General features: G+C 52.2%; 1 protein-coding gene across 7 annotated transcripts in view; it reads right to left on the reverse strand.

Moving 5' to 3' along the window:
- The window catches only part of ARAP1 (ArfGAP with RhoGAP domain, ankyrin repeat and PH domain 1), an 88,420-nt gene that overhangs the window by 35,340 nt on the left and 35,521 nt on the right, over window positions 1-17,559 (reverse strand). For 4 of the 7 annotated variants that reach the window (XM_057748028.1, XM_057748025.1, XM_057748026.1 and 1 more), the window contains exons 2-3: window positions 10,807-10,889; window positions 5,275-5,826 (exon numbers count right to left, since the gene is read on the reverse strand). In XM_057748028.1, coding sequence (XP_057604011.1) covers window positions 5,275-5,783 — 509 coding nt within the window. In that variant the 5' untranslated portion in view covers window positions 5,784-5,826; window positions 10,807-10,889. Of the gene's footprint in view, window positions 1-882; window positions 1,159-5,274; window positions 5,827-10,806; window positions 10,890-17,559 lie in introns of those variants that run through there. The other 3 variants (XM_057748030.1, XM_057748031.1, XM_057748032.1) reach the window with 2 other exon arrangements.

The raw sequence follows: 17,559 nt of genomic DNA on the forward strand, positions 1-17,559 counted from the left end.
TCATGCTTCTCAGGCCTGACCCTGTGCTGGCTTGTGAAGGCAGTGGGAGGAGGAAGTTCACCCTTCAGGGAGTTCACGACTGTACTAGCCCCTCTCCCCCATAGGGCTGGCCTGGCAGGAGGAGAAAGTGTAGGTGTCTACTGGAAAGATAAGCCAAGGGCGCGGGGCAGGGCTGGGTACACAGACAAGACCTTGTTAGAGGAATCTCTATGTCCCCAGAGGCCCAAGCACAGGTTTATTGAGTTCCTTAGGGATCGCAGCAATTGGGGGGAGGCCCCCAATGACACAGGCCACCCCACCACACCACCAGCCCTGGAAAGAGGGGTAGCAAGACGCTAACTAAGTGCCAGCCCTTGGCAGGTCTTCCTATAACCTGGACTGGGGGAAGGGCAAGGGGGCTCGGGTAGGACCTGCCCAGAGCCACAGCACCCTTGAACTTAACCCTGAGAGAAGTCCCCTAAGCCTCCAGAGGGAATCCTCAGTGAGGTGCGGGGAGCCAGAACCAAGATCAGCACCAGATCCCTGAAGGGCAGAGACCCCACAGAGGAGGAGTCTGTGCAGCCCAGAAAACAGGCCCCGGGGGCTCCCAGTGGACCCTAGTGAGGCTTATGGGGAGATGGAGACCTGGGAGGGCCCAGGGCAGAGAGGGAAAAGAGAGAGGGGAGAAAAGGAAAGGGCAGGAGAAAAGCAGAAAATATAGAGAAAGTGAAAGAAAGAGAAAATTTCGAGAGTAAAAAAGGGAGGGGGAGGAGAGCGGCACAGAAAACCCAGCCTGTGGAGAGGTGACAGCCAGACGGGGACTCCTGCCCTCCCAGGCCCACAGCAGGAGCCTCACCCCCTTCTCTCGGCCAACAGCCCAGCCCGAGGCGGCCCCTCACTCACCCGCTGACGCCCTCTGGGTCCGGGGCCCACAGAGTTCCGCGGCTCTGGTCAGCCGGGCCCAGCGCATGCCATGTACCTGCCTGTGCAGCCTGCGTCCGCCCTGGGCTGGTCTCGCAGACCAGCCCACTCCCTGGACGTGTCTGAGGCCGCGTCTGGGTCCAGGTATGGCTCTGTGCGCCCGTGATTTGTGTCTGAATGTCTGCAATCTCTTGTCTGAGTGTGTGTAATTGTGGATCTGTCCGGGAGAGTGAGTGAGTGTGTGTGCGTGTGTGTGTGTGTCTGAATCCAGCTCTGGTCTCCTCTAGCTTCCTGCTCCCCGCCTCCCCCCGCCCCTCCTTGCAGCCCTGGCCAACACATACACTTCCTGAAAACACGGACTGAGATGGAGAGAAAAGTCACCCAGAATCCCCTGGGGCAGACACTTCCTCTCCACCCCCAGACTGTCCACCCACCCCCCCAAGCTGGAGTGGGTAAAGCCACCCCAGTGCCATCTAGCAGGACCTTACAGAATGGATACCCAGAAGGCCTTGGCCCTGGCTGGCTCCTCCCCACCCCCACAAGGAGGCCCAGAGAACCTGGGAAAGAGGCTCTCTAAAGGGGGTAAGTTCTGCCCCGGCAACAAGTGATCAGCCTTCAGGATGACCAGGGATTGGCTGGGCTGCAAGGCAGTGGCGGGCACAGGTGGAAGGCCTGGCAGTGTGACTCCAGCTGGCAGCTGTCCCCTCTGGGCAAATACTCCCTCTTCCCGAGGTATCTCCAGACATCCAGGTATCAGAGGAGGAAATGGAGGCCCAGAGCAGCCTAGGACAGGCTCTGCAGAGTGACCCTGGAACCCTGGATCAGAAATGACCTCTCTGCCACACGCAGGGATGCAGGCTCAGAAGGTTCACATCTATGATACTTGGAGCTGAGTAGATGGCCCCAGGTCAGGAGGCAGTGTCTGAACACAGGTTTCCCCTGTGCTGGGCTGTGTGACTTTGAACAAGTTTCTCAGCCTCTCTGGACTCGTCAGCTAGTTCCCTATTACAGGCTTAAGTGATGGTGGGGGTGCAGACCCTTTGGGGGTGCAGTGGGGTCCACTCCAGCCAGGCAGAATAATGAACCTGGTTCTGAGAGTTCTGACCCAGCTGGAGCAGAGAGGAGGGGACGCCATCCCTGCTCATTTTCTGCCTGCCTCCCCTGACGGTCTCTCCCGTTCCAAGATGCCTGTGCTGACAGAGGCTGGGTAGTGGCAAGGGATCTGGGGTGTCCTCTCACCCTACTGTCCAGGGTCCCGTGGGCACTGAGGGCACTCACTGGTGCTGAGTCAGCGCAGGCGGCACGTGCTCAATGCCCGGCAGTACAGAAGCTCACGCAGGCTTCATCTATTTACTCACACAACAAACGCTTTCCAAGTGCCTATTAGGCACCCGGCACTGTTTCAAATGCTGGAGATTCAGCAGCAAACAAAATTGACAAGGATCTGAGCCCTAATGGAGCTGACATTCTAAGGGGCTCAGTCTCTTGTCCGCACGTGCAAGCACAGCACAAGCACACTGGCTCACCCCTGAGGGTACACAAATAACACACGTGCCCATTCACCACCCACAGAACACGCATGCACAAATACACACGTGCGGCTGGAGTCCCCACAGTACCAGTACACATGGCCACATGTATGTGTGCCCACGGGCCTTAATAAATTTGCACACACACTGCAGCAAGTCACCACTGAAACCATATAAATCCCCACCTGCATGCACACATTAGGACCATACACTGCCTCCCTTAAAATGTGTGCGGATGCACAGACATGCTGCTACCCAGACCAACTCACACCTATAGGGGCACACACACAAGCTGGCCGGACATGCCCTCGTGTGGAGTCACCACCTCATGAGTACACACGTGCACACATAGCAGACAATCCCAAATTCTGCTGGGGAGCCTAGCGATGGACCAGAGACAGGCAAAAATGTGCCCTCGGTCACCACAGGATCTAGTGTAAGAGGCCCTAAGATGGAGAGAGTGAGACCCCTGTCACCACAGGGTGCAGGCAAGGACAGGAGGGCCACATCAAGAAGCGGGGACTCCTGCAACGGGGGCAGGAGCAGGCCAAGCTGAGCAGTCTGTGCACCACAGAGCCTGGGGTCATAAAAAAGGGCTGAGAGGGGACAGGGTAGCCAGTCAGGCTCCATCCCGGCCCCAAACCTGCCCAGCCGTCGCCTGCTACGCACACGTGAGGCTCTATCTGCCCTTAGTTTTTCTACCTTCGGGCTTTAAAGACTTCGTACACCCCAGGGGCCCAGGATGCTAAGAATGCAGATGCTCACAATTCCAAAGGTCAAAGACCCCAGGACACAGGAAGCCAGGCCTGGCAGCTCACCTGCCACTCTGCCCTAAGGAACAGCCCCAAGTTAAGAGGAATAATTGCCTACAAATTCTCTCTGCATGGAATGAATTTGGGGTCCTCTAGCTACAAGGGTCTGCACTCCTGACCATGGGAGTCTGGACTTCCCCAGATGTTGGCTAAGTTCAGACTGAGGAACTGAGAGTGGGGCCTGGCACCCTGGGGTGAAGACAGGACCCTTGCTCTACCCAGAAAGTCTCCTGAATTCAGATGTTAGTACCAGGAAGGCCATGGAGGGCCAAAGAAGACACCTAATGCTAATGGGGAAGCAGGCCCAGGGGGCAGCTCTAATCAAAGTCACACAGCCAGCTGGACCTGCTCAGGTATCCTGCCTTCTGAGCAGGAACCCAGGCCTCCATTCCTCGACTGGGGTTTTTGCCTCCTCAGCCTTCGTGAACTTTCTATGGACAGGGCCCTGCCTCCTGCTCTTGTTCATCCACTCCCAACCCCCAGAGACAGGCAGACAGACAGGCAGACAGTCAGACACAGACCCAGACACTCACTCCATCCTAATGATGGAGCTAGAAGAACTAAAAATTACTCCTGCATGCATGAGAGTGGCCACTAGAGGGTGCAGTGGCACCAGGAAACTTCAATCTGTGCACTTAGCCAGGCTCCTGGGGGACTCCAGCTATATGAACCTGGGAAAGTCACCATAAACTCTTTTTGTGCTTTCATCAATCAAACCTCAAAACACCATGGCCCCTAATGCCCCTCTCTGGGTGGGGAAAACCTCCCAGACCCTCCCCACAGGGGCTCCCTCAGCATGTACTTGGCATGGATCCAATCAGTGCCCCTCTTCCTTCCCTGAGCCTTAGTTTCTCTGCTTGAAAACAGGACACAAATGCTCCAGAAGACTTGAGCAGGGATCAAATGAGAGCACGTGAGCAAAGCACCCAGCACAGTGCCCAACAATAACAGGGTCCAGGAGACCTCTCTCCGTACATCTTTTCCTCCTCCAAGAAGCCTTCCCAGATTAGGCTGACTTGGCCCAAGTGCTGCAATACAGCTTCATTACACCCCTCAATATACATCCAGCCACACCTGGGGATGCTCCCCTAAGCTGGGCACCCCAGCAAATGGCAGGAAGGGAGGGCATATGTAAAGGAGATTAAATGGAATGTCCACAGAAGTAGGAGGAAACTCAAGAAAACAAGGAGTACCAGGAGCTAGGAGGAGAGAAAACAGTTCTGGGGAGGAGGGAGGGCAATTAGGATGTGGCCTGAGAATTGTCTCCAGGATCGGGTGACATTTGGCAGGAGCAGTGTGAAAGGGGAAGGCAGAGCGCTGGCACCGGGCTCTGGGCAGTTGCTGAGTGCCCAGGACAAGTTCCTCATTTCCTGCACATGCTACCTTCCGACCTGAGAAAGGCACTCCGGTCTCCCAGTATCTCACACTGACCAGGCCCCAAACTGGACTCCGGGCTTCCTCGCAAACTCCCTCCCGTGGCTGGATCCCAGATAAGGGATGGCACCACCATCTACCCAAGGCGGCAACCTGGATACCACGTGCCTCCTCTCTGCTCATGCCCAGGCCGTCCCCAAGTCCTGTCCACTCTAGGGCTGACCCCTCATTCCATTCTGCCTACTTCTCTCCAGTCTCACTAGCACAGCCTGAGTCGGGGCTTCTTACCTGGCCCCATGCCCTCTCACTGGTCCCCCAGCCTCCCCTACCATCAATCAGCCTTACCAGCAGCAGGGGTCGTCCTTTCCGTACTCAGCTTTCATCCAATTGCTCTGCTTAAAACCTCCCTGGCTCCCCACCTGGCCTTCACAGCATGTCCCACCAGCGCCACCCACGAGCCTCACCCTGGCTCACATGACAGTTCAGCCACACAGTCGGCTCAGAGCACCTGAGGACAGTGCTTCCCACCTCTGAGCTTTGCACAAGCTGTTCCATCCACCAAGGTGCCTTTCTTACCCCAGTGTCAAAGGCCACAAACCCCCCTCCAACCCTCTAGATCCTCTGACCACGTTCCTCCACCCGGGATGGCATCCACTCACCTCACCAGCGGGCGGGGGGGCCCGGTGCGGGGGGGCACGGGTGGAATGCTGAGCTCTGTCAAATGCCGCTTGGTGGGCAGCGGGGGCAGCACAGGGTCCGGGGCAGCCGTGGACGGTGGGGAGAAGCGGGTGGGCGGAAGGCAGCTCCTCCGGGGCGGGATGGGTGGGGCAGCGGGGAGCCCCTCATCCTCTCCAGCCGTAGGCGGTGGCTCCGGTGGAGTGGTGGGCACGGGTGGTGAGCGGAAGACGTGACGCTTCATGGGCACGGGCCGTGGGGCCGGGCGGGGGGCAGGGGCTGGGGGCGTATGGGCCCGGAGCAGGCCAGCCAGGATGCGGCGGCGGTGTCCGGGGAGCAGCACGCCCATGTCCACCAGGCGGGCATCGCTGAGGCCTTGGCACTCTGTGGCCCACACCAGTCCGTGCTGCTCGAAGAGCCTGGTGTACTGCTCCAGGTGCAGTGCCCGCAGCCACTCCACCACCGACAGGGCCCCATCCCCGGCCTCTGCCATGGTTCCTGCCAGCAGAGGCCAGCCAGCAGGGCTCTGTCCAGACCTGGAACAGATACATGGGCACAGGTCAGAGGCATGGTTGCCCAGGTGTAGGTCCCCAATCAACAATTCTCTGTGGCTTTCCCATGCCATGGGGTAAGCTCTGTGTTTGAGCTTTCTCCCCGGTGTCCCATGTGCCAGGCAAGGCCAGGGACTGCCCAGTCTCTGAACACGCAGGCTTCTCCCACTGCCCGAAACCTGCCACCCCAAGCCCCAATCCACCCCTGTGGGCTCCTGGCATCCAGCTCTTCTAGGGAGCCCTCTAGGACCTTCAGAACTGGTACTGTCCTAACCTGCACCCACAGCCTTGGCCAGCGCTGTGGCATGTCTGCACATACACTCCCTCCTGCCTGCTGCAAGATCCAGGCAAGGACCCAGTGCCTTCTGAGGTGTCGGTTTCCAGCTGAGGGCCAGGCCCAGCAGTCAGCAAGTAAAGGTGGGACTTAGGGATACCACTGCTGGTCCCCCTGCAGGCCCAGTCTGTGGGTTGAGCCTTACCCCCACCTCCATGACCCTGGAGGAAGCAGAATACTCCAGGAGGTGAATCAACCCAGCCTCTGGGGTCCTGGTCCTGTGAGTGAGCAATCCCTCCCACCACCGAGGAGGGACGGGGGGCGGAAATGTATAGGAAAGGCCATTCATTCATTTGTTCTTTCAAAACAGCCTTGGGACTGGGAGTTGGGACTGGGCGATGAGACCGAGGTCAAGAGCTCCACACCTGGCAGTGATTCACAGATCAAAAGAAAAAGTTATCTGTTCATCTCCACAGATACTAAAGAGGCATATGATAGAACTCAATATCCAGCATATTCAAACAAAAATTTTAGTATCAGTAAAACAAACAGATCAACACTTATTTAAAATAAAACCAGCACTTTGCTTAATGGAAAAAAAGTAGAAAAACTTCCATCATCATCATCACCATGATTATTCACGTTGCTTTAAAAGTTCTAGACACCAAAAAAATATACCATTGGTATAAAAACTGGGAAAAAGAGTTAATTTATCTATTATTTAACAATAATAGGAGTTTTGAGTTGGAAAACCCAAGAAGGTCAGCTGAGAAACTATTACAAACAATAAAAGAATTTAGTAAGATAGTTGGGTTCAAAATTAATATAACAGGGACCTCCCTGGTGGCACAGCAGTTAAGAATCCGCCTGCCAATGCAAGGGACACGGGTTCGAGCCCTGATCCGGAATGATCCCACATGTGGCGGAGCAACTAAGCCCATGCGCCCCAACTACTGAGCCTGTGCTCTAGAGCCCTAGAGCCACAACTACTAAAGCCTGCGTGCCTAGAGCCGGTGCTCCACAATAAGAGAAGCCACTGCAGTGAGAAGCCCACGCACCCTAACAAAGAGTAGCCCCCACTCACTGCAACTGAGAAAGCCTGTGCACAGCAACGAAGACCCAACACAGCCAATAAGTAAATAAAATAAATAAATTTATTTTAAAAAAACATAATTAATATAAGAGAATCAATATTTATAAGCAATAACCAGGTAGAAACCAGTATGAAAGACCTCATTTACAATAGCATCGCAAAATAAAAACCACCAAGAAAAAACTTAATAAGAAATGTGCAGGATCTATAGGGAGAAAAATGTGGAATGTTATTAAGGGGCAAAAAAGAAGACCTGGAGAGATAGAAAGACATAAGATGCTCCTGCATAGAGAACATCATAAAGACATTCATTCTCAGTTAATTTATAAATATGCACTATCCTACTAAACACACACACAGAATCTGAGGGGGGAGGGTGAACTTTCAAGCTGATTTGAAAGTTCCTGTGGAAAAACAAACAAGCAGGAAGAGCCAGGAGAATTTTGGAAGTGAGGGAGCGGGACAGAGGAAGGGTAAAGAGTGAGAGTCAGCCTCACCACATATCAAAACATAAAGCCATGGTAATTAAAACAGTACACATTACCAGCACTTGAACAGACAGGTCAATTAATGAAACAGAACAGAAAGTGCAATTAAACAGAACAGAAAGTTCAAAAAGAGACCCAAATAAAGCTAAGAATTTAGTATATAACAAAAGTAACATCTCAAACTAGTGGGGGAAAGACGGATTATTAAATTGTTGGGACAGGGCCTCCCAGGTGGTGCAGTGGTTAAGAATCCTCCTGCCAAGGCAGGGGACACGGGTTTGATTTCTGGTCCAGGAAGATCCCACATGCTGAGGAGCAAACTAAGCCCATGCGCCACAACTACTGAGCCTGAGCTCTAGAGCCCACCAGCCACAACTACTGAGCCCATGTGCCACAGCTACTGAAGCCTGCATGCCTAAAGCCTGTGCTCCACAACAAGAGAAGCCACTGTAATGAGAAGCCTGCGCACCACAACACAGAGTAGCTCCCGTTCACCGCAACTAGAGGAAGCCTGCGCACAGCAACAAAGACCCAACGCAGCAGATAAATAAATAAAATTTAAAAAAAATAAAAATAAATAAATTGTTGGGACAGCTGTGGAGTAAGCTACAAAGCGGGACCCCTAGACCTTACAACAGGATAAATTACATATCAAAGATTTCATTACAATAAATAATACCATGAAAGGACTTAAAAAACCCTTGTCTCAGAGGGGCAAAAGCCTTTTAGAAATGATACAAATCCAGAAGGATAAAGAAAAGAGTAAAATATTCAACTATATACAAATCAAACATTCCTGCATGATTTAAAAAAATTAAGAGGCACCATAAGCAAGGCCAAAAAATGAATGACAAGATAGGTGCTGTCACTCATATCTCAAACAGAGGCTAATTTTCCTAAAAAGTGAAAAGCATCTAGAAATAAGACACAGACTGATAACCTAACAGAAAAATGGGCAAAGAACGTGAACAGAGACATTCGCAGAAAGAAACATATAAAGGGTTCTTATACACAGGAAAAGGAACTTACCCTCCCTACCCTGAGTGGTGACGGTGAGGCATTCCCCTCTCTGACCGGGGCCGTGCCTCTGGGACAGGCAGTGCCTCTGGGACGGGCAGTGCCACCAGAGATTTGAAAACCCCGATGCATCTGTGCCCTTCGATCCAGGCACCTGTGGCCACTTACCCTGCAGTCTTCCTGACACATGTCTAAAATGACATGCATAGGTTACTGGTTACAGCATTGTGTATAACATTGGTTACAGCATTACGTATAACAACAAAAGGTTGGAAGTAACCAAAATACCCATAAATTGGGGAATGGTTAACTAAATTATATTGTAGTCATACAGGAGAATACCGAGCCATAGAAAATGAGGAAACTTTTTACATATTAGTGTGGGATGACCTCCAAGATATGTTGCTAAGTGACTAAAGAAAAATGAGGAAATTCCGTAAAAAAGGAGGAAACTCCTTACATGTTGATGAGGGATGACCTCCGATATGTATTAAGTGACTAAAGAAAGGTTCAAAACAGTTTATAGAGCATTCCTCCTTTTACATGAAAAAAAAGGGGCAGAGGAAGATAGATTAGTATGTGTCTACCAGTAAATGCATAAGATATCTTTGAAAAGATACACAGAAGACAGGCAATGCTGGTTCCCTCTAAAGAGGAAAACTGAGAGTTGAGGGGGACAGGAGAGAACAGATGTAGAGCCAGACTTCATGGGACCTGCAGCTTACCCAATTTGGATGCCCTCTTTCAGAAGAAGAATACAAGAGTATCTTACTGATCATTTTCCAATACATACAAATATCAAATCATTACATTGTACACCTGAAACTAATATAACAGTATATGTCAATTACATCTCGACTTAAAAAAAGTTTTCTTAATGAAAAAAAAAAGAATATCTTACTTTTGTAAGAATTTACAAAAACACAAGCCCACACGCTCACACTGCCTGGGCGCTACCTGGGCCCCAGCAGCTTCGCTGGAAACCCACCTCTGGGTGGAGAGAAACTTTTCACTCTACGTCATTTTTCTATCATCCAAATTTTGAATCATGTGAATTTTTCTAAAAGGTTCCTGAGGGTCCCAAAGGAAGACATAAACAAACAGAAATACATTTGCTGTTCTAAAATAAGCTGGCTCTCAACATTATAAAAACATCAGTTCTTCTGGGGTTAGCACACAACCTCAACTAAAATTACTCACAGGCAGATTCTAAAGTTCATATTCAATGATACTAAAGATTTATTGTTGGATGGAAAAGCAAGGTGCAGAACAGTGTTTTATTATGTAAAAATCTGGGTTAAAGGAAAAGAAAACAGGGACTTCCCTGGTGGCGCAGTGGTTAAGAATCCACCTGCCAATGCAGGGGACACGGGTTTAATCCCTGGTCAGGGAAGATCCCACATGCCACAGAGCAGCTAAGCCCGTGCACCACAACAACTGAAGCCCATGCGCCTGGAGCCCGTGCTCTGCAACAAGAGAAGCCGCCACTCTGAGAAGCCTGCTCGTCGCAAGGCAGAGTAGCCCCCGCTCTCCACAACTAGAGAAAGCCCGCACACAGCAACAAAGACCCCACACAGCCAATAAATAAATAAATAAAGTTATTTTTAAAAAAAGACAAAGAAAACATATACATATATGCACACATATACACAGAACACTCTGATGGGTTTATGAGAAACAGCCTTTGGGGAGGAGACCCGCAGCTGGGGGACAAGAGAGGGAGGGTTACCTTTCACTGTATCCTCTGTATCTTTTTAATTTTATACCATTTTCTAACAATTACAATTTAAAAGATAACATGATCACCTGGGAGTAAGAAAGAGACCATAATTCACCAGGCATGGAAGGAAATCAAGTAAGCAGGTACACACCCCAACCAACCCACTGGTCCCTGCCTGGCCCCATCCCTTCAAAGCCCTCCTGGGAGGCTCTTCTCAAGGTCTCTGGCTTCCCCCTCTCTCTGCCTCTCAACCTCAGTTTTCAAAATGGAAAAGAGAACCTTAGGTCTCACCTTCATGAAGCCTCTTCCACCATAACGTTGGGGCTTAGCCTGCCACACCCAGCCCAACGCCCCCCCTTCCCCCCCAACTCACCGGCTGGGCTGCCCAGGACGCTGGGGTCCCCCCAGAGGCAGCAGCTACTCTGAACGGCTCCTCATCTTGGCCTGAGGTGGAAGCTGCAAGGACAGGGGTAAAGGAGAAAGTCTATGAGGCAAGGGCACTTTGAGCAGCTGGATGCCAGAAGGAGGAAGAGGAAGGGGGAAGGGGGAGCGGGGAGGGATGCGGAAAAGGAAAGAGATGTAAGAAAGCAAGAGATGGGGAAGAAGGTAGAGGCAGAGAAGGAAGAGAGGGAAGGGTTCAGGGAGCCCAGTGGAAGCCAGACGATGGTTAAAGGGAGGAAGGCCTTCCAGCGGGGACGAGGAGGGGGGTGAGGCGGCAGACTTACAGGCCTGCCCGGAGGTGGAGGCCACACCGGTGGGAGAGGGGAGTCAGCTCCCCCCAGGACCAGCGGCTGTGGTAGGGATGTCGGGCCTGGCCAGGAGGCTGGACTGCCCCCAGGGAAGACACAGGGAGGGGCTAGATGTAGTTCCATGACTGAGGCAGGGCCCCCACAATGCAGAGTCTGTCAGAAAGAGACGGGGGACCCTGGGGAGACCCAGGGAGACAGGGCCCTCTCCACTAAGCCAGGGAGCCGGGGGGGGGGGGGGGGGGGCAGGGGCATGAGACCCCAGGGGCCCTGCTCCTAAATGTGTGTGGGGATCAAAGGAAGGTGTTTCCAGGCAGGAGAAAGAAGCGGCCACCCCTGAGGGCAGGCCACCAGCAAGCTCAGATGGCCAGGAGGGTGGGTGGAAGGGGCCAGTCTCAGGCAGGGTCAACCGCAAACCGCTGGTCTCTGCAGGATGACTTTACTGGGTACAGGGGAACATTTTACATTTATTAGCTAGGTATTTATCTTAAGCAGACTCCACAGTTATTTCTTAGGATGCAGCTAAAATAGGTATGTTTTAAAAGTGAATATTTTGGGGTCTTCCCCGGTGGTCCAGTGTTTAAGACTTGGCACTCCCAATGCAGGCGGCCCAGGTTCAATCTCTGGTCAGGGAACTAGATCCCGCATGCCACAACTAAAGGAGACCGCATGCCGCAACAAAGATCCCGCGTGAAGCAAGTAAGACCCGACACAGCCAAATAAATAAATAAATTTTTTAAAAAAGAAAAAATAAAAATTAAAGTGACCATTTTAAAAATAAATCTTACATAATTAATACTTCATAAAGAGTTGGCAAAAAATGGCAGGGCTACGCCAATGACAATTTTTAAAAAAGAATTTAATAAGACAACATAAATAGTCTTTATTATATGCCAGGCACCCTAAAGCATTTTTCATTAACTTGTTTAATTCTCGTAGCAACCCTATGAAGTACATACCTCACAATTTAAGATGAAGAAACGGAGGCACAGAGACGTTAAGTAACTTGCCCAAAGTCACACAACTGGGAAGGGGCAACTTGAATACAGTCTAGACCCGCTTTGTCCACTACAGTAACTAATGGTAGCCACATATGGCTACTGAAACTCCAGATATGGCCACATAACGAAGTGTGCTCTACATAATACACACTGAATTCTGAAGACTTAGCACAAAAGCTAAGAACATAAAACATCTCAATAATTTTTTCTATTTATTATATAAGGAAATTATAGTACTTTGGATATTTGGATTAAATATATTATTAAAATTATTTTCACCTGTTTCTTTTTAATGTGACTACTAGAAAATTTTAAGTTGCACTTGTGGCTCGCATTACATTTCTACTGGATGGTGCAGTTCCAGACTCTTGACCACTTTGCTCACTGCCTCTCAACAGTGACAACGAGCTCTAACTGAGCAACTGCTACAGGGCAGGCACTGTTCTCAGGATTCAACATGGATTGCTGGATGACGGCCCAACCAGGCTACTGGAATGACCAGGGCTGGGAAACAGGAAACCACCTCTGTCCCTGAGAAGGGCCCAGCCCCTTCCTGGGCCTCTCTCAAGTTCCTATTCCTGCACTAAAGGCTTCAGGCCAAGGTCAGGCTCAGGATTGCTCATTGACACCCCTCTAGGATAGCCTCATTCAAAGCATTAGAAGCACAAGCCAGACCTCAGACCTGGACCCACCCTCCAGGAATCTCAGGCTGGAGGGCGTCAGATATCACCTAGCCAGTGAAAACAGCCCACATGGCCCTCACCAGGCTGGGGTCAGGGAAGGCTTCCTGGAGGAGGCAGCTCCTTGAAAAAAGAAGTTTGGAGCAGTGCCCTGCTGAGCCACACGAGCGCCTGAGGCAAAGAAACAAATCAGTAATACTGAACCTCTTAATGTAAATTTTTGACATTTTGTTTACCTTGAATTTTTTTTCATTACCTTTGATTTTTTAAAAAACACTGCTAAAAAATATTATCTACCTTGATTACTGAGCTTTTTGGTCACCCCTCCCCCCTTATATTTTGCCTCACTTGCTCCACCATAATCCTGGCCACTTTTGGAGGTTTAAGCCCTTGAGCTGCTATGACACACCACGGAATCTCTACCCGCAGGGAAGCAGGGACCAGCAGAGAAGAGTGTCATCCTGTTGCGACAGCATGGCCACAAGTTTGGGGGTTCCCCTCCCCCCTCCACCTCGAGGGCTTAGCTCAGGCTTCAACATCTCACCACCCCCATCCTGCCCCTGCTTCTACCCCGTCTCCTTCCAGCCCCTCTTCACGAGGCCAACCACGGTCCCGCCCCTGCTCAAAGCTCCTGCCATGATTCCCAGTGCCCTCAAGTCCAGCTTCTCTGACCATCCTTCGACCAGCTCCAGACCTGCCGTTTACAGATGAAGAAACAAACACCCACAGGGAGGAAGTGACTTGCCCAAGTTGTCAGCACATGCCCCAAGCTCCAGCCAGGCTCAGCTGGCCCACCACTCCCTCCATTTCACTTTTTGTACCAGGCACCAGCTTGGCACATGGAAGCCCCCAAAACTGTCTGCTGACAATGAGTAAATGAACCACATCCTTCCACCTTCAGGTGGTGATTCTAGGCTGCCTCCTCCAGAAAGTCCTCCCTGACTGCCCCCATGGGCTCCTAAGCCTCAGAGGCTGAGTCATACAGCTCAGTGCTGCTCCTGCTCTGTTCCTGGTTGTCCCATTTGTGTGTGTGTGGGGGGGGGGGGTCCATCTCCACCCAATCCCCACCCTAGCCTGGGGTATCCTGACAACCTGTACCCCCTCCTATCCCCCTGCCCTCCACAGTAGAGCCCAGGACCTGGCTGGGCTCACAAGGGCACTCAGTCCAGGGGTAAGCAAGGGGGCTCTGGCATCTCTAATCCTTGCCAGCCAGTCCTTCTTCAGGTCTGGCCTGAGTCCCTCTTGCTGGAGCCAAAGCTTTCACCCTTCTGTCCTTTAACTACCTTTCCAACCTACATCTCACTGCCCCTTCTCTGTCCCAGCCAGGCATCCCTCTTATACCATCCCTGCCCACTACTGACTAGGGACACCAATACCGCCAGTCCAGCAGGAAGGCAGGCCTGAGCCTTAGCCAAGGACAAGCACACTCCCACTTCCTTGGTTTCCTAAATATCTGCCACATGTCCAGCCTCCGCCGGGTTTCCACCTTCACCTGAATCATCCCTGTAACAGTCCCAAGGCCTGGGATTTTTACCCCATTTCATGGAGGTTGTGTGAGATGGAAACTTGCCCAGGTCACTTGCTAGAGCCAGCAGGGCCTTCAGTGGACGTAACTGTCTGTCTGGTGGAGGCTTCCAGAGGGCACTTCGGAGCTGGGCCTTGAAGCATAAATAGGAGGTTGCACTTCTAGGCAAAGGGAACTGAGTGTGCAGGGCTCGGGGATGGGAAAGGACGTGGCAGATCCAGAGATGGGACGGGTTCAGTGGGGCAGGAACAGGGGATGTGAAGGACAGTAGTGACACCCAGAGAAGTTCAGGGATCTGCCCTTGGCCACCCATGTGGGGGTGAGCCTCCTTTGCATTCTGATTTGCATGAATAAGTCAGGCTTGGATCAGGGAGCCTTGACGGTCCTAACTGCTTCCCCACTCAGCTCTGGAGACCCCTCAGCGAGGACCCTTCCCCGACGGCAACTTCAAAGCCCCGTCTGAACAGAGCTGTGCTCTGGATTCAAGGGAAGGCCCGACGGTGTGGGAGCGGAAGGGGAGAAAGGCAGGCCTAGGGCTTTGGACCTGCAGCCTGTGCTCGTCCACCCTCCACCCTCTCCTCCCCCTCACAGCACCCCGCCCCACCCCAGGCAGGGTGGGCAGAGACCCCAGTGCCCAGACCTCAGGCAAGCCCTCAGAGCTCTCCGCACAGGAACTAAGAGCAGTACACATCCAGCCAGGCCTGGGTCTGCTTACCGCATCCCATGCACACCTCACACAGCCTCCAGGGACACACACCTCCCACCCCACCTCGCAGCCACATGGCCGACCTGCCCCCGGCACACACACAGCCTCCCGTCCCCGCACTCACGACCAGCAACCTGCCTGTGTACAGCTGCCCAGAGCCTCACGCTGCCCACGCCCCCAGCCCCCAAGTCCCCCAGCCCAATCAGCAGGTCATACCTGTGGGCAGAACCACCCTTGTCTGCTGCCCTCCTGGCTGTTCTCAGAGCTCTGTTAACACAGGCGAGAGGACTTGGAGACACTTCCCTCAGATATGAGGAACTAGGTGGGGGCTGGGTTCCTAGCCCGGAGGGTGCAGACGTGGCCCCCGCCCCTCAGCAAAAGCCAGCTCCCTCCAGCCCTGCCAGGCAAGGCAGCAGGTGCGGCCTCGGGCAGGCAGCTGACTGACTCCTGGACCAGGAAGCCTGTTTTCTGTTCTCAGGCACTGGTGGCCACAGCATATGGCTGCCAAGGAGGCACACCGGGGTCTCCTGCCCTGACCCCAACCCCAGATCTCTGCCCGTCATTTGCCCAGGCACCATCCCATCTGTGATGGGGCCTGTCCTCTGGCATCCCAGGAGTGGTGGGGGCTGACAAGGAACAGCCCTCAGGGCAGTGAGGACGGATGGAGTCTGGGCACCAGGGCTTGCCTCAGCCATGTGGTGGGGAGCTGGGGGCCACCAGCTCCAGGCCAGAACCCCACCTCCCCAGGATGCCAGGCAAGTCCAGGTTCCAGTCCTGGCTCCATCACTTCTTGCTTGAAGCCCTGGGCAAGCCACATCACATTGTGAGCCTCAGTTTCCCCCTCCACAGATCAGAGCTGTCACCCAGATGACCATGACACATGACCATGTGTGTACTCGAGGCCACACTCACTCGGCGTCTGCTCACTCCTCTGCTGCTAAGATGGACACTTCCCGTTCCCAGCCCCAAGGCCTTGGCTGGGCCCGTCCAGAGGGGCCCTTGGTGCTGGCCCTGTAGCCAGGCTCTAGTCTGGACGCCCTCAGCACCCTGGAATTCTCGGTTCCTCGGTTGCCAATGACTCCCACATCCTGCCTCCAGCCACGCCCCTCCAGAGGGCTCCGGACTGGATATCCCATTGCCTCCTGAACCTCCTCCTGGGGGGCCCCAGGCAGGGCACATGCTCCACCCCACAGTGAACTCACCCACTCCCCTCTCCTGGGGAAAGCAGGGCTGCCTCCAACCTAGGTGGGACCGTTGAGCAAATCAGAAAAAATGTCTCTTGCTTCAGGAGCCCCAAAGCAGGGCATGCAGCTCAGCAAAGATGACAGGCTGGATTTAAGTCCTCCTCTCCCAGTTCTCCCTGCCCCCAACCAGGTACCCTTAAACAGTGCACAACACACACATCTGCACCCAGTGGACCAGGTGAGAGGTAGGATACTTTAACAACCTCCTTAGGGCAGCCCCCTCAGCAGCACCCTAATAAATATAAAACTAGTTTTATTAATGATCAATGGACATTTAAGACTAAGGGACAGTGATCATCCCTGACCTAAATTTCAGGTCTACCCCTAACTCCCACCCAATCTTGGAAGACTAATCACTTTCTACAATCTCCATGTCTGTACTGCTTAAAGTTTTTACAGTTGTATATCACTTTCTTAACTAGAAGGAAAAATGATAAAAGCATTTTAAGTCTATTAGAATTGAGTTTGTCTCAGTTTGTTCCTCAAAACCATCATTATAAGGTAGCTTTGTGATTTTAAATATAACATGCATAGAATACCTAGAGAACTAACATAAATGAAACTGATTTCTTGGGTCATCCAGACTGGAAGATGAGAAACAGCCCCAAAGCTCACCCCCTCCCTCACTGTCTTATCCTCCCGAAGGTCTAAGACACAGTTTATCAAATAACATCCCCCCACCCCCGCCAACCAGGGATCCAGAGGCCAGTAACAGACTGAAGCTCACGGACTTTCAAACAGGAAATGGACTGAGGTCCATTAAGAACATGAGACTCCAGGGTCCCTGTGGTTTGTCCTCTAGATGGCATCTGACCCCATCTTAGCCCTGCCCCCTCATATATGAATATACATGTATATTCTGAATACATATATAAGAATATATATATGTATTCAGTATATACATATATATACGTATAACTGAATCACTTTGCTATACAGCAGAAATTAACACACTGTAAATCAACTATAATTCAATTAAAAAAAAAGTCTGTGACATACTAACCTCCTTGGCCCTACAAGTGCCCCCACCTCCAAACACATCACTCTGGACCACTCCCTCCTCCTTCTCTAACTGCCTCCTCATCGCCACGTTTCTGACTCACCCTTCCTCTCCATCCCTACTGCCCCTCCTCAGCCCGCCTGACCCCTGGGCCCTCCTCCCTACCTCCTGCCCCTCCCCCACCTGCAACCAGAGCATCTCCACCTGCTCCTCTAACCACCCCT

The sequence above is a fragment of the Hippopotamus amphibius genome, chromosome 9 (genome assembly GCF_030028045.1).
Source record: "Hippopotamus amphibius kiboko isolate mHipAmp2 chromosome 9, mHipAmp2.hap2, whole genome shotgun sequence".
Taxonomy (NCBI): Eukaryota; Metazoa; Chordata; class Mammalia; order Artiodactyla; family Hippopotamidae; genus Hippopotamus; species Hippopotamus amphibius.